Raw genomic sequence first — 20,804 nt, 5'->3', positions numbered from 1 at the left:
CCGCCATACCAGACCTCTGTATCATAGAGCAGTGAGAGAATCATGTAAATGATGACTACTTCCTCTCCTCCTCTTGTTGCTCAGGGTTAGTGTCATCCTAGCAGTCTATAGATGTAAAGCACTCATACACTAAGTGGTTAGAAGTTTTAATGTCAGAGTGTGTGTATAACTTCTGTATACAGATCACTTCACAGCTCTACTCAAAAGGTGCTCTGCTTTGTTTTCCTCTCGTTTGCCCTTGTCTCTATCGGCTCAAATGCTTCTTCTTCCTTCTTTTCTTTGCTCTCTCTGTCATTCTCTGCTCTTTTCCTGTCACAACCTTCTTCAGTGCTCTCTCCTTCATTATTTATCTTGTCTGTCTTTCTTCTGATGTTAGAAGCACAGACAGCTTTCTGATCAACTGAGAGAGGTATCCCTCTCTGCTCACTATAAAGCCTTCCAGGCACGGCAGCGGCGGTCCCCTCAGGGAACCACACTATAGCCCCACCATGAATGGCCATACGTCGGGCCAGAAGTGGATGCGCAGCTCAGAAAAATCCTTTGCAATGAGCTGAGTCTTCTCAAGAGTTGCCACCTGGATTCTGTTTTCTCTCTCTGTGTACATAGAAATCTCTCCAGCGTAGCACGTCTCCATGCCCTTCGGGAGGCTTCTGAAACACGGGCGCTGCCCGTGTTTTCTCCGGGACGTTAAACCTATACATACATACATACATACAAAATAAAAAATGATGCTCTTGTAATGAATGTACTTCAATTAACAATCTAACACCATTCTAAATACAAATTATGAATTGATTAAGAAAAGAAAGAGAAAAGAGATCAGAAGAAAAGATTGTATGAAGAGGGTTTTTATAAAAAGAAAATCAAAGTGAAAAAATATCAGAAGCCACTTCACAGTGAAGCATGGAGTAAAAGAACATTAAAAATTACACAGAAAAATTGTTAGAACTACATGAGTGTGAAATGTGAAGCAGAAAAGATTATGTGAAAGAATTGTTAGAGGCTACATAAGTGCAGAGTGCAATAACACAGATGAGTGGATGCAGAAGAGGAGTTGATTGTGTAAGTTAATTATGAATGAGTGCTAACCCATCATATTATCCCCCCCTACCAGGGTGAGCGATGATTTGTAGGTGTCAAGGGCGGCGGTGTCCTCCATGATGGATGCAGGTTCCCAGGTCGGACGATCATATCCTACCCATTTGACAAGGTATTCACGGCGGCGGTAGTTGGTTCTATCATCAAGAATTGCTTCAATCTCCTATTCAAGTTCGTTATCTTTTTCTATGATGGCGGGTGGCTGTCAGTTGGAGGTTCTCTGTGAGGGGAATGGATCCTCGGCTGCGGATCGGAGCAGGTTTGTATGAAAGACATTGTGGATGCCAGGTGGGGTGTCAAGTCAATAATTGTGTGTCCCTAGAACCTCCGTCACAGTATATTTGATGTGACAGTAATCTAGTGTATGTGAGAGGTGGTCTGTTCTTATGTTCTTGAGGTCTAGTCAGACCTTGTGTCGGAACTGGATAATGTTTGAATATTGATCCAAATAATGAATATCAATGAAATAAATTTGAATTGCTTATCTTAACTCCAGTAATTACATGATAACCAGGCAGTATTTATAAGAAAGAGAATGCTTGGATATATGATGGGGGGCAGTGCTGGTATACATCGGAGCAGTGATCCAGTTTCCAGAATTGAGATAATAGAAGGTCCTTGCTCATGTAATCATTAGAATATTAGATATGATATATCACTTCTCACATATCATCAAAATGCTTGATATGATATATCACTTTTCACAGTTACATATCTATAATCTCTTCAGAGAGCATTTGAATACTTTCAATTCACAATCTTCAGTTTTCAGTCACAGAGTTAATGATGTAAAACCTGGCATTTTTTCAAATCATGAAAAAAGCTCGTGGAATGCTGCAGAAAAGTCTGAAAAATTGAATATCATCAATTATTTTGATGTTGCTGAAACACTGAAGAGATTTGTTTACTTTGACAATATTCTGTCTTGCAATTTTTGATATTGTGAGACTTTTCTTCTACACTGTTTTCATCGCTTTCAAATTGTATTTTGCTATATAAAGAGAAGAGATAGCAACTGCATCTTAGATCAAGACATACAGACATGATCAATCTTAAAGCATTTCAGAATGATAATAATAATATTATAACTAGAAGTCTGGTTTGTTACAATGCCAGCAGTGACAACATGTGCAATGTAACTGAAAAGCAAAAACAGAAAATCTTCATAATGTCTCAGAGATATGAGACTTCACAGAAATGAGTATAAACCAGGACTTTGCTGCACTGAATGGTATCACATGGTAAGCCTCCACATCCAATGTCTATTACTTTCCAGCAAACAGGGATCTAATCAACTCTCATTTGAGTGGCGCAAGTCAATCAAGAACCCAGGTAATAGCCTGCTTCTGAAGATTAAATACACATGCAATATATCATCCAGGTGTGAAATTTAAACTGTCTGTTGTCATTTGTCATTTTAGCCGATCTCTGTTGTTTGTCTCCCTGGATTCCATTTCTTTAGCAAACTGATGCCACCAGTCTTCTAGAAGTCGGACCACGCCAATGAATATCGTAGAGCAATGAAACAAACTCCTTCCCTAAACTTATGTAGCCGATTCTGCGAGGGCTAGTGTGACAACGAGTGTCATCATTCTGGAATTTGGTGGACCTTCAACCTGTTTCAGATTGTTAGTAGGGTTCATCTGTATCTTCCTTTCTGCTAACATACTGATAGTTCTCCAAGAAGGTAACCCCTCGTCGGTGAAGATGCTGAATTTCCCCGAATGGAACAGCAACATGAAAATTCTCGTCAGAAGATGCGAACCGAAGAAGCAAACCCCATGTGCCAGGGCAAATTTCGACCAGAGTGACTTCAATAATCTCGGTATCCTCAGCCGCGCGTAGGACACTTTTCCTAACATGATGGAGTTTATAGGTGCCTAAAAACCGGCGATAGATGACCTCTGTCCAATAGTGCCAACCTATCCCACCCTCTACCTGAAGTATTTCCGGATTAGTTTTCAGCATATCCAATTCCCGGTCAAGTGCCTCTCGAACCTTCCAAATTGCTGCGGCAAAGGATTGATCACAAGAGGTACTCTGAAGAGCATTGAGAAGATCATGGTAGATAGGACCAGGAGGGTGCTGTTTAGTTAAGGGATGTGCAACTCTGCCAACCCTTGCTACAGCAGTAACCATGCCATAGCTCGTAATTCGGACTTTAGGTGTCGGTGTGTCTTTTTCCCAAATTATCTCGATCCCGTCATTAGGTTTGGGGTCTGCTGGGAGTTCCGGAGAGTCGTTTGCATGGGATGCCATAATGATCACAAAGGAAGGAAGTGCTGGAGGGATAGCTTGTACGCATCGAATGGGGGGGTGAAGGATATTTATGCCCAACTGGGAGTCTAGGGCGCAAGCTTTGCAGCCCCAAGAAGTTGGAGTATGGGACCAGTGCATGCAACCAGCATGCACTGTACCTTCGCCAAACCATGCAAGCGAAGAATATCATATGAGCTATGGAGAAATTTGTGCTCGAGCCTTTAGCTTTAATATTCATTCTGAAGCCATAAGGCCAAAGTAAGAAGCATCCAGCCGCACGACAAGAAGGGAGCAGAAATGAAACCTGGAAGTTAGGTCAATTAATATTGTCATGGTATGAAATGGAAATAGCTAAAACTATTCAACGTTCAAGCAATTAGAAGCAAGTAAATTTAGAAGAGCATGGGGCATTGCTACACTGACTAGTATCCACAGGCAGCCACATTCCAATGCAATCAGAAAATATCGGATGTGTTGTCTGGGAAGCCATGTAACGGCACGGTGTTCCCCAGCTCCCCAGGCCGAACGGAAATATTTCGAGCCATATAGGCACCAATAGTGATAATCAACATTACCTGGAGCCATGTCAGCACACGTTGAAAAAGCCGTAGTTTCGCTGAACTTACTTGGATCGAAAAGGGCCAGTCGTGGAAGAGTCCGCCTGCGGCAAACCCTGCTGTTATGAGAACAAGAAGTGCATGGATTGTAACTTCACGGATTACAGGCCCCTGAGATGGTATACCGCGAATTCCGCGACAAAAAAGCAGACCGGCAATCACAAGTACCATGTAGTCGATTGGCACGACCACAGCTGTATCTTTCACCGATGCCTTGTAGGCGACCGAGCTAACTCAATGAGCAAAAGGCTTATCAAGATTGGGGAGAAGAGCATACCATAAGACCAAACCGAGCTTTACCACGGGGGATAGAAAGCTATATCCTAGAAATAATCGATGCAGCAGGGCGATCGTAAGAGGTCCAGCCTGAATTTTGGTCTGCCGGATCATCTAGACATCGCGGTTAGCGAGGATGGAATTAAGAGACTCAGAATAATGTACCTCTAGGGCTAGAGGGAATGCTGTACATATTCCCAAGGGATAGTAAAATGCTGGCGTATCTGAAACAAGCATTTAGCATTTTTATCATCATCATCATCTCAGTAGAAGGGACTGGCTCACCCCCGCGCCTTAAGCTTGATAGACCAATGCCAATGACAACAGCATTGACACAGATAAAGAGAACAAAGATTGATATCTCAGGCAAACGGTGAGGCTGGGGGCGGTGAACGGTAAGCAAAATGAGATGCACTACACTTAACACGATGAGCGCCGCCGACAGAAGCGCATATGAGATGTTAGAATACATTTTGCAAGAAAAGGCAGTCAAGTTGGTCCATTTTGAAATGATCTATCGCGGAGCGATGTGATGTGGTTTATAGCTCTCAGGAAGCCAGTCTCTGCGCGCCTCGAATGGGGCTTCTTCGATGGTCGAGGGGGTATGCCCATCCTCATTTCAGCAAATTTCAGCAAATGTTGGACGGCAGTTGTCTAGGGCTTGTACAAATAGTTACACTATTCCCTTTGCATGAGGATGGCACGGACTCAAGCTGGACATGTATATCGCACTCGCGCTCCCACGGTGATTGACGCAAGTCTCCCCGTGCCCTCGACACAGTCTGAATAATCAGTTTTAGCGGGAGAGTCAGCTCACTGGGGGGGCCTCCCCTTCCCGCTAGTCCAACGCGAGGTGATATTTCAAGCGCTCAGCCGTTTCACTCTGGCCTGATTGGTCCGAGCAGGAGGGTTTGAGCTAGCTGAGATAAGTCACGACGACGACATCTCCTTCATTATGGGGAATAATATTAGTTCTACGGTAAGATGGTGCCAGTTCCTCTGTGGCTAAGAGCTAACTGGTGCAGGCCTCTCACGATCCGGCCTTGAAAGCGAAGCTCCATGAACTTGGGGATATCATCTGCGGCTTGGGTAGCGTGGTGCGTTTCCCCTCACTGGTTCCATTCTCCATAATCTGACATAGTAAGACCATTGGGCATTCTCTGAAAGCCATATGCAATTCTCCAGATCGCAAGAAGTCACTTTTCAAAGCGGTTGCAGCAGAGATAAATCGCCAGTACGAAGCTCACCAGTCGACAACAAGACATACCTTTTTCCAAGAGTTTCGCTGGGAAGAGAAGAACTTATCTGAGGAGCAAGTCGCTGGACTTGCTGCTCTCACAAAAGGTTGGGAGCTCAATGATGATGACCTTGAAGAGCTCAGGAAATCCGCACAGCTATGGGCGTCCAAACCCTGGCTTTTTTTTGACACCAGGAAGCCCGATCGCCCCGGTACCCTTGGGCTTATTCAATTTTGCTTTAATGACATCGAGCAGATCGAAAATGTCAATCTCACACGACGTAAAGTCGATCTCATTGTCATGTTCGAAGCAATTCAACAAGAGGTGGAACACCGGCGGCGCTCAAAGAAAAAAAAAAAAAACTCACGATGTGGCCGTCGACCCAGAGCCATCGCAACCAGTCATCTCCAAAGTGTTCTCCGATGTTGTGGAGGCCTCCGGGTCTCCCTCCAAGCAAGAGACCAAGAAACGGCGCCGGAAGCTGAAAAGGCAATCCGCTAGTGGAAGCAAATGGGCGCAGATTGTACCTCGCTGGATGGTTCTCGCCCTGCAAGGCGCCACTGCTAAACGGTTCGTTATTCCTCTCAGAGAGTGTGGTTCTGTCCAACTGAGAAGACCACTTTAGCTTCGAGGATAGGCACTGGCAGCCGATAGAAATCAAGGCGATAAATGCATATGTTAAGGTTCTTGGGGCACGGAAAGAAGAACGTTTACTCTTCAGAGATACATAAAGAATATCGTCGGCGTGCTTCGCCCACGGTTCGAGATCAACCTGAAGAAGCGTCCACAGAAACAATCCGCGAGCAGGGTAGAACTCGGGAAGGGAGCCACTTGCAACGGAAACGGACATCGCCTTACCCAGAGAAGCTTTCTAGTAAACGAAGATGCGATGGGCGAAACGAACAAGCTTGTCGGCTATATACCGATACCCAGCTGGATGATGGGCACATACCATCGGAAAGCGTCCAAGGTACGTAATAAAGCCTATCCCTAGCTAATGTTGTTAACAGTTAACGTAGGAGCGCGATCAGCTATATCCAGGCAGGATTCTGCGTCGTGGAAGCAGCACTTTGATGTTGCAAACCACAACCCAGCCTCTCAGACACCGGCTGGCCCGGGTGCAAATTTACAAACACAATTGGGGCTGACGGGTTCACAATATGTACAACCCATGGGCGGGTGTATAGAAGCTCCGAGCAGGCTATGAGATATGGTCTGGGGAGATGATGGTACTATCCACCCGCTTCCTAAAGGCAAAATTTCAAACCCGATTTCGTCGCTTCTCTCCGGACCCTAACATGTTTAGATCACATTTCGACCGACGATCCTGCACATCAAACGTCCGTTGACCACCTGGGAACCTCGAACCAAATAGAAAACAGACGCAGCACATCCTCATCGAGCTCAATATCTGAATCCACTGACAACTCGCCGTATTACAGCGGTCCTGGTGGCTCGGGTGCCGTTGAATGCCACAATGATTCTTTTTCGAAGCAAGTGCATAATGGTCGGCAGCTAAGCCCTATCGGGGAGCTCTCGTTGGAAGAGCGGGAGGCTGCCCAAATGCTTCAACAATTTCAACAACAGACGCAACCAACATCCGATCCACCTAGCTCGCAGCAGTTGGGAGAAATGAGCGTGCGAAATGCCACGAGAGAGTGTTCTCAAGGTACGTCAAGGGACCAGTTTACCGGAACCCTACCATCGGAGGAGCGGGTTACACCGCCAGAACAAAGTAGTTCCGCTTATATATGAAGTCCCTAAGCTAATTCAGTTAGCAGTTAACGCAAATGGCCTGGCCGAGAATGATATACATGTCCCTCGCCCGATCGTCGATATATCCAGACAGGATTTAGTGAGATGGAAGGACGATGGTACTATTCAGTCATCCGATCTTTCTAAAGGTAGAATTTCAAACCCAGTTTCTTTGCTCCTCTGAGCACTAACATGCTTTAGATCACACTTCGAGCAACGATCCTACCACCCTTAATACGAATGAATCCCGCCCTCCACATCCAGCCACAGATTCGAATTTATTTTATAACGGGGAAACAACCACAGACATTCCAACATGGCATAATGTGATTTTTGACCCGGACGCACAGGATATTACAAACGAGGTGTCACAAAATGTGTTTTATGGCCTGGGCACACATAATTCGACAAATGGGTCTTGGCAAGACGGGTTTTTTGACCCCGACACACAGCACCCGACAAACGGGCTATGGCGGAATGTGTTGGCTTCAGAGACAAGCTCAAATGATAGCATGGGTTTCCGTCAGTTGTTGCCACAATTCCCCTATTGTGGCGGTCTGTATGCACAACCATCAGGGTTCTAGGCAGGTTTTTAGTGAGGCGCGTGTTGAACTTATGCTATCTGTTGCAGGTAGATAAGTATTAAAAAATCAGGGTTTTTCATTCGGTATGACGCCAATTTCGAGTCGAGTTGTCACATTTTGTGTGAATTTAGTAGATGAACTAAGGTTATTTCCAAATATATACAATATATGATAAGCAGAAGAGGAGGCAAACACAATCACTGTAATACATAACAGAATTCTAAGCCCAGATTATTTGATGCAAAGTTCCATGAATATCCATCATAACCCATTCATCCCGTTCCCTATGCCTTGTTGTTATCCCCCCCTATCATTTCTTTAATGGTGAGTAAGTCAACACGGTTGTGTATATAAGAAATAATTTCTGTGACATCTATAATTTTCCCAACCGGAACGGTTATTATTGACTTTTCATCGGGAGTATCGGATATCATGAGGTCATTTGATATAGGAATGAGGCGCATAGGGACCTTAGCCCAAAACCGGGTGTGATCATCTATTCTCAAAATTTTGGATTTTGAGGGCTGCCATACACATCAGTTCCATATTTACCCATTTAAGATAATATCACACTCACATCTGCCTTAGCTGCATGTAGTATGGTTTTAATCTTCGAAGCGTCCAGAGGCTCCATGCTTTCCTTCGGAGTATCAAATGTCACTCGCCATTCAGTGACTTTATCCGCAAGTAGTTTTAAATATATATCAAGTTTGATTTTTCGTTTCCGAAGGCCTCCCAATCATAAGCTGTTGGGCTAATGAGTTCAAGGCGCTGCAAAGTAGCACAGCCGCATATTAAGCGCCAGAGGGTCGGGCTAAGTGGGAATTCGCTATGCAAATGAAGGCTTTTCATATGCATACAAGACAATAACATTTCTGAGAGCCAACTGTCCAGCTCGGGGTCGCCTTGGTTCCATACTTCAAGTTGCACTAAATTCAGGGATTTGAGACTGTGGAAAAATAGATGAGCGTTCGCGCAGAAAAAGAGGCCTAATATTTCTAGGCATGGCAAGTCTGCTGGTAGATTGTGAGGAAATGGCTCAAAGTCCACAGAGTAAAGACACAGGTCCTTCAGTGACGGCGCAATAGAGAGTGGATATGACATTCCAAACCCAATTCTGTCTGGCCGGAGAGAAATATAAAAACCTCCCCGGTTCTGGGTATCTATATTTATATTTTTAAGCCGTAATCATAGAAATTTGCATCTCAACAGAACCTTGTAGCTATCTCTCTAGAAACCTGTCTAGCTTGTAACAGGGGTCATCTGCCGCAATGCCGAATACCAGCCGTTGCTCGCGAAGACCTTCGTCAACCTCCTCGGACGGCGACAATACATCTCAGCAAGTCGAAATCATGGAGATCCATAACCGGGTGCTCGAGATGATTGAATCATTCAAGCGAATGTCCGCGATACTCGAGACGATGGAAAGACGGTGTAAAGAACAATATGGTGCCGATCCACAGGCCTCTATGAAAGAAGATCGCGATGCAGGTAACATTTGAGTGCCGGTAAGCATTATTTCCATATCCGTGAGCTCTATTGCTGACCGTTTAGCAAGGTACGCCGAAAACGAGTAAACTGAACGCAGGTCAGGGGAGTTTGATTATCGGAAAGTCACTGTTGGTTCTGGTTGTTACCCCCGACCATGTACATCTGCGAATGAGGACGAACTACTCCCTTGTGGTGTTCATCGGATATAGGTCATATGGTTGTGTGAGAGATATTTAACGTGGAGGTTTGCGTATATCTCTCGAAAAGAATAGAATTAGATTGAGCGCTCTACTGCTCCAAATATCTACGGACTTTCCATGGCTTTTTATAACCATGAATATCCCGCTAGCTAGATTACAAATAAATGCCCATATAGGGGCATTTTACATAACTACAATAATCAATAGTTTCTAATATAATAATGAGGAATCTCCCAAATAGGAAGGACCTAAGAGAAAATTAATGATGACCGCGGCCGCACGGCGCCGATTATATAATCGGGCGGTTTGACAGGTTGCTTCTCGGTGAGAGTTCACTATTGTGCCGGCATTTTCTTATGATAAGGTGCTTCCTTTGGGCTGCGGGCCACCTCTAGATACTCATACACTTCCATGCCTGTCCGCGAGACAAAAATCAGACGCGGAAGCCAAAAGAAATCCCATTATTATTGCTGGTTGGTGTGTATGCTGATACTGGATTGTCATACATGTATCTTCTAGACCTAACCTTTCCACGTTTGCTATGTAAATATTCTATTCTTGGTCCTAAAATCTTAAAGGTATTCGATAGGAAAATTGATTGATTAAAATATCAAATCTCTGGGGAAATTCGATCCATGGACAAAGGGAGAACAATTTCAAAAAGGCAACAGCACCTTCTTCGCGCTGTTTCTCAAGGGCCTGTTTCCAACTCTCCTCAACGCTGCTTTATCACTCAAGCGCTACTCTGGACGTCTGACCCTGTTGTCGTAGAGGTACGCATACGCCCAGTCCAGCCATTGTTATTACAGGGTCGTTTTATGCCCTCCTGACTGAGTGACCTTTTCAAAGATCCAACCCGCCTTTTCATCGGGCGCCTGTCTATGTCGGACCGGTGAAAGTCTATGATCAGGACCCGGCGCAGCTCGTCATTCCATAACATGTTGGCAGACCGCAGGTCTTTATGAACCACTCCCAGCATGCGGATTTCCTTCTTCGACCTGGAAATCTCACGACTTAGCTCTTCCTTGTCTTTGACGTTCTCTATACTTTCCCCTGCCCAACCCATGAGAAGCATATGGCGGATGTCCCCAGCACCATGGAGGAAAAGGAATAATTTCAAATCAATCGTCCCCAGAAATACAGGGACAGCAGAACCCTGTGCTTTCTGAAGAACCCGGTATATTTCTGCTTCACGTGAGACAACTTTCCATAGTCCGGATGTTGTCCCCTTTCCAACAAGAGTGTAGCCATATGCAGCACAAGTGATCTTGAAGGGTGCACCATACGATCCACAAGTCCCAAATGGTGTGCAGTTATGATCAAGGTCATGATTGAGCTGTTCATTCAGTATTTGCACAAGCTTCCTTGCATTGATACAATGTCGATCATCATTCTGGCCTCGCCGGTGGAGAGAAACATTAGGGCATTGATGGTCCAATTCACCTCCTTGTTGCAAACCCAATAAGCACTGCTGTGTACAGTAACGTGCCGTGTGTTGGCTCTGGCCGCTCGATGGCCTAGGACCTGCTGGGCGCGCCGATGAACGCTGGCTGGGCGGGGAGGACATCACTTGGCTGAAGCCCCGCTTCCGGCTGTGCGCTGCTTGGTTAGATTCGGAGTCGGAAGAATCCATATGATCACTCAAAGGTGAGGTATCCATTGGTGCACAGGTGGTTTGAGATCGGGTAGAAACTCGATGACTGGGCTGTAATGGAGATGATGGCAGATGTTCAGAGGGTATATATTCTGAGCTTGCATATTCCGATCCTGGAGGAGTTTGTTGCAGCTCATCATCGGGGATTTGCGACCGTGTAAAGTCAAAACTTGTCTTCCATATATGGAGCTGGGATCTTGCAGCATTCCGCCACTTCTGGTCACGGATATCCGAGAGAAAGGACATCAGACAGAGACATAATATTCTGGCAATAGCTGTCTTTGACTGATAAAAGACCCCAGGATTTTCTGAAATCACATCCATGTTTGGTTCACAGAGATAGTAATAGAGCGTACTAGGGTCGTTGTATGGAACACGAAGAAGAACAATAGCAAGTCCATTAGTTATGTAGGAGTACTCCAATCCAGCTTGAATCATGACATGATACTCCTGAACCAAAACTGAGCAAGTCAGCTGTTCCGCATTATATCTCAGCTTTTCATCCTTGTTCAGCTCATCACTCTTGGGGATTGTGTCTGACTGAACAATCTCTTCCCAGAGCTTCATCGATCGAAGACCAGCTCGGAGATTTTCAACTGAGAGCTTGTGTGGTGGCTTATATTCGACTGTCGTAATCAAAGTATTGGTGGAATCGTTGATTCGATGAATACAGAATGAATCTGGTTTGGGATGTTTTGTGCTGGATTCATCAAGCAGCTGTACATCTGACTCTTCTGATGTCTGTAGAAGATTTTCATGATTTTCAAACAGGATCCCATCTCCAAGCCGGAATCTCTCTCGGGCATCAGGTATTTTGCATAGCTCGGCTATGATATCATGGACATGATCTTCCACTGTAGCTCGTTCGTAGTTCTCCAGATCCTTTTCACTTCGTAGTTTTCGACTAGAATACCGCCGACCAAGTCCCTCTAGCTCAAGAAGAGATGTGAATAGCCGAGGTGCATCTTTTCCGGCTGGTTGGAGGTAAGTGGAAACCGCATCATAAATTTCTTGCAGTTGAACCGGACAACTTGACCAAAGGCGAAGGCTCGTTGGGCAGTATTTCCCAGTGGGTGGTGGAATACTCCCCTTCGTGGAGCGGGATGGCGTTCCAACCTGCAAAGGCCGGGAGAATGAATCATGACAACCTTTGATAAGCTCTCCGAGTGTTGTCGGCTGGCTGCGCACTTTTTCCTCTGCCTCTCGCTCTTCTGCCTGCCTTCTCAATTCTTCCGCCTGCCTTCGCAACTCTGCTTCCCGTGCCTCTCGCTCTTCTGCCTGCCTTCGCAACGCTGCTTCCCGTGCCTCTCGCTCTTCTGCCTGCCTTCGTTCCGCTTCCGCTCTACGGTAGAGAGACTCGTAATCTGGTGAACTGTTATCGGACATTAGAGAGGGATACAGAGTTATGTCAAAAAGCGAAAGTGGGTACCAAAAAGCGAAAGTGGGTACCAGGCATTGACTGGCATAGCGATAGGGCGGCGATAATCCTGCCAGCCACCTCGCCCAAAATAACACGGATCAACGTTTACCCGCACATAGAAGACGCGAGCCAACTGGCCGTATCTGACGAAACAGCGAACTGCCGTCCCCCAGTTGACTAACCCGCCTCACTAACCTTGTTCTCTGTTGTTGGGCACTAGTTGCCCAGGCGGCCCTCCACCGCACGTGATTACCCCTATATATAGTTAGCTAGCGATCGCACAATTAGAAGATTAACCATATCACAGATTATGGCCCAGATTGCAGATTTTAAGAAAAACAGATGTTTTGATTAGAATACACTGCAACTGATGTTATATTGAATGAGTTAGACATTATTCCTCTGAAAAGAGAGCTCTTTATCTATAAAAGTGATGTAATTGACAGAATTGCTGTTGAGACTGCTGTAAAGATTTCATTACTATCTTGAAGAAATCAAAAATTTATTTATTTATTTTCATTCAGAATCTTTCTAAATCAGATTGATTGTAAATGATTTTCAATTATTTATAATTTTTATATCATAATATAAGAAAATATTATATTCATAATCAAGAGTTTCTCAATTCTTCCTCTTTATTATTGAGTAAGAATTCAGTTCAGAAGTGAAGAGTGATCAAATTGAATATACAATGACAAAGAAAGATATGACAATTTATAACTTTATATATGATATTGACAAAATATCAGAATGTAAAAAATCTGAAAATGACACATTCAATTTTATATTGATATTTATATTGAATTCTAACAACATGATGATCATAACAGCAGCAGATTTCATTGTATTTTATAAACGATTGATATCAATATATATCTTTATAATCAAATATAGATGAATTAAAGAGTTTTATTTGACAATCACGGGATTTGGAAATATTGAAATTTTAAAAGGAAAAAGGTCTTTACTTTTATATAAATACACTGAAAACGATAGCGAACGATAGCCCTGATCGCAGGGAATCTCACGACACCCAGCAATCCCCAGTTGAGGTGGTGCTGGTGCCATGGTTGTGATGGAGGAAATCGTGGGACGTGCTGACGGACGCCCGCGAGAAGAAAACTCTGACAAGAGGCAGCAGCCCACCACATGTGGAGCAATATTGACACAGTTGAGCAATGTTCTTTGCAATGGGAGCGAAGATCCTGCCATCAACGGCAAAGGGAAGGAGGTAGTGGAGGAGGCAGCCAGGTTGGTGAGGGAGTTGAAGGTCAAACTGGGGGAGGTGATGCTGGCCAAGGTGGAAGACGCGACCGTGGCGACACGCGCACAACGCCAACCCGAAGGAGTGAAAGAAGCCAAACTGTCATCATGGGCCAAGGTCGCAGGACAGGGAATTCCAGAAAAACCAGTGCCTAACCGAACCCTCCGCGAGATTACTGTCCTACACCGGGACTGCGAAGCCCTCCCAGCTGAGGAGGCCACCCCCCCAGCGATTGTGGCAGCCGTCAACGCCAGAATTATGGATGTGACAAAGGGAAAGGTGCTTGCAGCAAGATGTCTCCCCAGTGGAGACATCATCCTGACAACCGACGCGAGGGAGACCAGGGAGGCCTTGACTAAGAGCAGCACATGGCTGGAAGTCTTGGGACAAAAGGCGAAGGCAAGCACACCCTGTACCCAGTCATGGTTAAGGGAGTCCCAATGGGCAACACCAACTGGAAGGAGGAACAGCAAGCCATCAAGGCAATTTACGCACAGAATGAAGGACTCCGAAGAGGGGTACAAATTGAGAGACTGTCTCTACGACGGAATGCCAGCTTGCAGGCAAAGGTTGGGTCTCTTGTACTCAGCGTCACCTCGCCTCAGCAAGCCAACCTACTAGTAGACAATGGATTGATAATAGACAGCATATTTTGTGACGTTGAAATCTTCCACCGGGAAGCGCAGGTCACCCGGTGCTTTAACTGCCATGAGTATGGGCATACGGCCAGATTCTGCAGGCAGGCCAAAAGGTGCGGGTTCTGCGCGGCAAAAGAACATGACGACAAGGAATGCCCAGCACGAAAAGCTGGGGAACAACCGAGGTGCGCAAATTGTAGGGGAACACACCCAGCCTGGGTCTCTAAGTGCCCTGAGAGGGAGAGGGCATCAAGCAGGGCCCGTACAGCATACATGGAAAGACCCCGTAGGTTTATGGAGCCAAAAGCACAAGATGGGTGGCAGGTGGTGCAAACCAGAGGAAATAAAAGGTTACCCACTGGGGAACCAGAGGGCCAAAGAAGAGGACCAGGCCGACCCAAGGGGATTCTGCAAGCAGGCGAAGCCCAGAGAGGAGCTCTAAGTGCCTTTATAGCACCACAGAGCTCACAACCTGGGTCTCAGCTACAGGAGGACCTAATGGACTACACGCAGACCCCAGCCCCCACGCAACAATGACGGACACACTAAACCTCCTACAATATAACGTGCACAACTCTGCGAGAGTTATGGGTGCGTTATTGGCAGACCCTGCAACAGAAGACAAATACGACGTAATTGCAGTACAAGAGCCCAGCCGGAATCCCCACATGCTAGCAACACACTGCCCCAGAAGCTGCGGCTTCTGGCCAGCATATCACCCGGAAACACACCCAAGAGTATGCTTTCTGGTCAACAAAAGGCTCGTAGAACACACATGGGAGTGCCACTACCACTCAGAATACATTGCAGTGCTGACAATCACCACCGACCTGGGTAAGGTGCAAATAGTCAATGTGTATGCACCTCCTCCAGGGGGCTACAGCAGTGAACCGGAGGAATCCCCCATAGGCCAGCTGCAGGAGGTAGCCGGAATGGGCACAGATGCAGAGCTGGTCATATTAGGAGATCTTAATGTCCACCATGAGAGGTGGGGAGGGGTGAGAGTGGAGAGAAACTTCCGCATGGCATGGCAGCTAATAGCACAGGTGGATAGGCTGGGTCTCCAGCTTGCCACACCTGTAGGGGCTACCACATGGCAGGACAGAGGCAGCCCAGGAACAACTATAGACCTCACCTTTCTATCACCACTCCTGCACGACAAGCTCAGGAGGTGTGCAATAGCGGAGGAGGCATGCAAAGGATCTGACCATAAGCCCATAGAAACAACACTGGAACTCACACCCATCCCAAAGGAGGCTGAGAGACGAAACTGGAAGAATACGGAGCCTGAGGATGTAGCAAGGGACTGCCAAAAGCTATATGTGCCACAAAGCCTGGACTCCAGGCAAGCAGTCAAGGAGTATGCAGACTACCTGGTAGGATTTGTAGGGACATTAGCGGACAAACACGCCACCGTAAGTAAGGCTGGGTTAAAATCCAAGACATGGTGGTCACCGAGGGTGGCCAAGGCAGTGGAGGAGTACAAGCAGGCTAGGAGGTCCCAGCTCCCAGAAATGGAGCGGCTCAGGGCACGCTGCAAGCGCAACAGAGAAATCCACTTGGCTAAGACAGCAAACTTCAGAGATCTGGTTGACAGGACCCGTGATGACCCCAGATTGATGTGGGGACTAGCAAAATGGGGCAAGGAAAGAAGCCATCTGCCCCCACAGGCACCTACTGTCCCCCCCCTGAGAACAGGGGAAGGGGCTGACGCGACGGTAGAAACCTCTTTTGAGGGGAAGGCTGAGGCATTACGACAACGGTTCTTCCCACAGCCAGAGCCCGCCGACTTAAGTGACACCAATATGGAGCTGCTGCAAGCTGAAAGGGAAGCGTCAAATGACACCATCAGTGTGGAGGACATGGAAAGCCTGATCCAGAGACTGCCAAACAGGAAGGCACCAGGGAGGAGTGGGATCACCAACGAGTTCCTTAAGATGCTGGGCAGAACATTTGTGGAGGCCATAACAGCTCTCACCAATGCATGCTGGCATTGGGAGACTTACCCAGACACGTTTAAGGAAGCCAAGACAGTGGCCTTGCGCAAGCCAGGGAAGGCTGACTACCAGACTGCAGGAGCGTGGAGACCCATTGCCTTGCTGGACACAATAGGGAAGATTGTGGAGGCAGCAACTGCAAAACGCCTGCGGAGGACCACAACCTGCTACCCTCACAGCAAATGGGGGCAAGAAGGGGCAGGTCCACTGAAACAGCCATAGCACAACTTCTAGCCCAGATAAGGACAGTGTGGCAGCACCCAGGACAGGTGGCATCGGTACTCTCCCTAGACATGACAGGGGCCTATGACAAGGTGCTGCGGGAGCGAATGGTTCACATCCTCCGGCGACTGGGCATCCCCAGGGACCTGGTGGGATGGGTTGCGTCCTTCATGACCAACAGGAAATCCACAATTGCCTTTGAGGGCCAGGAATCAGACACCTTTGACATCCCAGCAGTCATCCCGCAGGGGTCACCCCTATCACCTATACTATTCCTATTCTACAATGAGGAACTGGTGCGCATCTGCTCAAGACCGGGGCGCCCGGTGGTGTGCATAGCCTTTGTAGATGATGTCAACGTGATGGCCTATGGCCAGTCCACTGAGGACAACTGCAGGGAGCTCCTGCGCATGCATCGGGCATGCGAGGAGTGGGCAGCACGGCACGGGGCGGTCTTTGCCCCCCAGAAGTATGAGCTAATGCACTTCACACGGGCGCGCAACCAATTCAACCTACAGGCCGAGCTGAGACTGCCAGGACAAACTATACAACCGAAACAGGTGATGAGGGTATTGGGTGTATGGTTAGACTCTAGGCTGAGATGGAAGGGCCACCTGGACGCGGTGGCAGGCAAGATGAAGACTCAAGTCAGAGCACTGTCCCAAACCACCCAATCCACATGGGGGCTCCCACTACGACAAGCGAGAATGGTGTATAACATGGTCATCAGGCCGGCCCTGACCTATGGAGCAATAGCATGGCACCAGCCACAGGGGCAGGGGGGCACGGGTCCAGCTAAGCCAGGACTGGCCCTCAAGCTGACCACAGTGCAGAACTCCTGCCTCAGAATAGTGGCAGGGGCATACAAAAGAACCCCAACAAGCACACTGGAAGCGGAAACCCACACAGTACCCTTAGACATCCACCTGGATGGGCTAGTGGCAAAGGCGGTCAACAGGATGAAGGCCTCAGGAATGGCGCAACAAATTGAGAATGCGTGTGCGGCCATAAGGACCAGGCTTCGGCACCGGGGGGTGACAAGGGGGGCACAGAGACACATGGGAGCTGTGGTTCACCCGGCAGCCCTGCCAGTGGACTGGGAACAGCAACGGATTCAGGGTGCTAAGGAGAGAGCCACAGCAGAGATGACACCTGAACAACGAGCCAACCTGGACCAAGCCTCATATAATCACTGGCTGAAGCGCGAGCAGCTCTGGAGGTGGGTGCAGAGGTGGAAAAGACGTGAGCCCCCCTGGGGGGAGCGGCATGGCCGGCCCCCAGACAAGAAAATTCTGAAGTGGCACACCGGCCTGCGCAAGGCTCGCAGCACTATCATCATCCAATTGAGGTCAGGGAAAACCGGACTGGCAGCGTTCCTAAACCGGTGTAAGGTACCTGAATTCCCCACCCCACGGTGCCCCTGTGGGTATGAATGGGAAACAGTCGAACATGTTCTGATACACTGCGGACGCTGGGAGCAGCAGCGTCAGGGCCTTATAAGAAATGGCAGGCTAGACAAGAGGATGCTGCTAGACACCAAGGAAGGCCTGCATCTCCTGTCAAACTGGTGGATGGAGAGCGGGATTCTAGGCCAGTTCACATTAGCACGCGAGCTGACACACTATGTACCATAAGGCCCTGAGCTGCCTTGGACCCCCAGAATCCCCTGAATCCCACATGCACTCACTCCCCTGACTACTTAGCCCCTCCCTCTCCTCCCTCTCCTCCCCATCCCCTCGCCTCTCTCCACCTCATTTGCACCACCTCATTTTCATCCCCTCATCATCTCCTCACCCTGCCGTATAATCTCCTCTATCTACCCCTTCTGTCAATCCCCTCTACCCCCTCCTGTCACTCCCTTCTATCCTAACAGCGCCTACTATCTGTCCCTCCCTTCTTCCTTTCTTTTGTTACTATACTTTCTCTAATTCCTTTTCCTTTGTTCCCGCTCCCATTGCAAGGAACAGCTCTAGCTGACTTGCCCGGTACCCTGCAGATGAACAGGATAGTTAACACCACTGTGCGCAAGGTTTTTCACCCCCCTGCGCCAAGGCGCAGTGGGGTTTTCCTAGCTAGACATATGGTAGCAGAACCGCATATCCATTGGATGAAAGCGGAGTATAATAAATAATAATAATAATAATAATCTTTGTTTATATCTTCGTCTATTCTTACCTCTTTTCATTATACTCTCGCTACCACTATTTTTATATGTATATATATATGGATGCATGTATTTCGCACATCTTCTTTCTCTTTCTTTTCCTCTTCAGCGATTACCTACAGCTACAACTACAATTTCAACTACACTACTATTATAATTATTATTACTATTATCTTCTACTATTCACTCTTCACACTGTCATCACCCCTCACACAACTAGACTCAAATCATCTACATAGATTGGAGTTCTCACCATAATTGCCATTTATCTATCAACAAACACAAACTTGATAAATATAGCAAATAAAATGGGTAAGACTAGGGAACTCTGATGAATTCATATCTCAATATCTGTAATATTCTGTCTCATTCCATCAAAAAGCAACTGAATAGTTCTTTTTGACATGAAATAGATAACTTATTTAATGAGAGACTTTAGCATTCTCAGTTCTATCAAAGTTTTGATCAAAACACAATCAAATGCATCTTTTATATTAATAAACATTGCAGTTATAACCATTTTTTCATTCTTTGCAAGTTGAATATCATAAATTACAGAGAGAATTCTATCAATTGCTGAGTTTTGCTTTCTACTTTTCATCTGATCATCATATAATAAATCAGTAGTAGTAGATAGAAAAGACAATCTAGTTGCAATTATCTTTTCCAGAATTTTTCCCAGACAATTCAGAAGAGATATCACTCTATAAGATTTAAAAATAATTAGCTTTCTACTGAGTTTTAACAGAATAACTCCAACAGCATGCTTCCAGCATTTAAGATGATACTCATATTTCAAAAGATTTGAGAACAATTAAAAGAGCTCATTTTTTAGTATTAAACAAAGCTTTTAAATTATTAAATGATTTATAATATCAACTTCTGCTGCTGTGATCTTTGAAGATGAAAAAATAGCTTTCTTTAATTCATCTTCAGTTAAATCAAATCATTTCCATTTCTTATCATATTCATATTCATTATCTTCTTGCAAAGAATAAACCTCAGTTGAATTATTTGATGATGGAAATAATATTTTCATAAAAGCTGGACATTTATCTTTAAATGAGCTAGCTATAATTTCCTCATTCTGAAAGTTATATGTTAATGTTTGTAGTTTAAACATTGTTTTTGACTTTGTATATCTGAAAGCTTTGAAGATCTCTTTTCCCTGAGCATTTTTTAAAAAGTTATTTCAACAATCAGTCTTTGCTTTTTTAATTGTTGAGAAATAATCATTTCTAATATTCTTTAAATACTCAAATGAGGCAAGACTACGTGGCTATTCCACGCAGGCTGCACCTTAAGCTAGTTACATATTATAACCTCTATAACCAACCGACCACCGCGTCTGTCCTCTCGGGCCGCTTTAACTAGTTCTGGCTCTTCCAGCTGGGGGTCCTAGTTAAGCGCCACCGCCCACTCTAGGCATCATCATAGCCTTGGGCTTCCAGTTGCCGATCTCAGCCCATTGCCCCCTTGTGGCTTATCAACCAGCCGTCGTGGCCTTGCCCCGTGTAAAGGACTAACCATAAGCTTACCCCACTCAATGTTTTACCCACTAATAGTGTAGGATGACCACTAGTAGGTCTTGAAGATAGGGCGCCTACCAGGGTGTTCTGTTTGGTTTGCTACTACCTCTCTGATGAGGCAATCAATCGAATGGTTTTTAAAAGCAGCATCCCTGTCAGCACTGCCTCACTAGGTAAGCTTGGCCCCTGGTCACGAGGGCCTTCATGGGTAAGAAATGGCTTAAAATAGGACCTTGCCAGCGGCAGGATTCGAACCTACAGCACATCTAACAGTGCTACCTTGGGTAACAGTATTACCAACTGCGCCACGCGGGCAGAAAAACTGTAAACAATTTGAAATTTTAAAAATATGTTATAGTTCAGCTGATCTCTCTCAAATTGAAATATTCAATTTCACA

The 20,804-nt window shown here is 46.2% G+C and overlaps 6 protein-coding genes and 1 pseudogene across 7 annotated transcripts; 3 read left to right on the top strand and 4 right to left on the bottom strand.

The window, feature by feature from the left end:
- Window positions 1-244: 244 nt before the first annotated feature.
- HCAG_04966 (predicted protein) lies at window positions 245-1,159 on the bottom strand (the record flags this gene model as incomplete). The annotated part of the gene is made up of 3 exons (XM_001539449.1): window positions 245-337; window positions 503-693; window positions 1,090-1,159. The coding sequence occupies 3 exons, from the start codon at window positions 1,157-1,159 to the stop codon at window positions 245-247; spliced, it is 354 nt and encodes a 117-aa protein (XP_001539499.1).
- Window positions 1,160-3,812: 2,653 nt separating this feature from the next.
- On the bottom strand, window positions 3,813-4,487 carry HCAG_04965 (predicted protein; the record flags this gene model as incomplete). Its single annotated transcript, XM_001539448.1, has 4 exons — window positions 3,813-3,932; window positions 3,984-4,203; window positions 4,252-4,364; window positions 4,416-4,487. 4 exons carry the CDS (start codon window positions 4,485-4,487, stop codon window positions 3,813-3,815), a joined length of 525 nt encoding a protein of 174 aa, XP_001539498.1.
- Window positions 4,488-4,947: 460 nt separating this feature from the next.
- Window positions 4,948-7,827, top strand: HCAG_04964 (predicted protein; the record flags this gene model as incomplete). Its single annotated transcript, XM_001539447.1, has 9 exons — window positions 4,948-4,971; window positions 5,301-5,347; window positions 5,392-5,768; window positions 5,890-6,058; window positions 6,114-6,171; window positions 6,222-6,458; window positions 6,676-6,788; window positions 6,931-7,157; window positions 7,445-7,827. The coding sequence occupies 9 exons, from the start codon at window positions 4,948-4,950 to the stop codon at window positions 7,825-7,827; spliced, it is 1,635 nt and encodes a 544-aa protein (XP_001539497.1).
- Window positions 7,828-9,098: 1,271 nt separating this feature from the next.
- Window positions 9,099-9,828, top strand: HCAG_04963 (predicted protein; the record flags this gene model as incomplete). Its single annotated transcript, XM_001539446.1, has 3 exons — window positions 9,099-9,318; window positions 9,386-9,540; window positions 9,760-9,828. The coding sequence occupies 3 exons, from the start codon at window positions 9,099-9,101 to the stop codon at window positions 9,826-9,828; spliced, it is 444 nt and encodes a 147-aa protein (XP_001539496.1).
- Window positions 9,829-10,251: 423 nt separating this feature from the next.
- HCAG_04962 (conserved hypothetical protein) lies at window positions 10,252-12,558 on the bottom strand (the record flags this gene model as incomplete). Its single annotated transcript, XM_001539445.1, has 1 exon — window positions 10,252-12,558. The coding sequence occupies one exon, from the start codon at window positions 12,556-12,558 to the stop codon at window positions 10,252-10,254; it is 2,307 nt and encodes a 768-aa protein (XP_001539495.1).
- A 1,100-nt stretch (window positions 12,559-13,658) lies between these two features.
- Window positions 13,659-18,347, top strand: HCAG_04961 (predicted protein; the record flags this gene model as incomplete). Its single annotated transcript, XM_001539444.1, has 7 exons — window positions 13,659-14,135; window positions 14,219-14,568; window positions 14,596-14,679; window positions 14,949-15,085; window positions 15,344-15,913; window positions 15,968-16,693; window positions 16,726-18,347. The coding sequence occupies 7 exons, from the start codon at window positions 13,659-13,661 to the stop codon at window positions 18,345-18,347; spliced, it is 3,966 nt and encodes a 1,321-aa protein (XP_001539494.1).
- A 2,293-nt stretch (window positions 18,348-20,640) lies between these two features.
- On the bottom strand, window positions 20,641-20,721 carry HCAG_09351 (annotated as a pseudogene). Its single transcript has one exon. The product of its transcript is annotated as a tRNA-OTHER (tRNA).
- Window positions 20,722-20,804: the final 83 nt, after the last annotated feature.

Source organism: Histoplasma capsulatum, genomic scaffold (genome assembly GCF_000149585.1).
Source record: "Histoplasma capsulatum NAm1 scaffold_5 genomic scaffold, whole genome shotgun sequence".
Taxonomy (NCBI): Eukaryota; Fungi; Ascomycota; class Eurotiomycetes; order Onygenales; family Ajellomycetaceae; genus Histoplasma; species Histoplasma mississippiense.
This window is presented reverse-complemented; position numbering and strand designations above follow the sequence as displayed.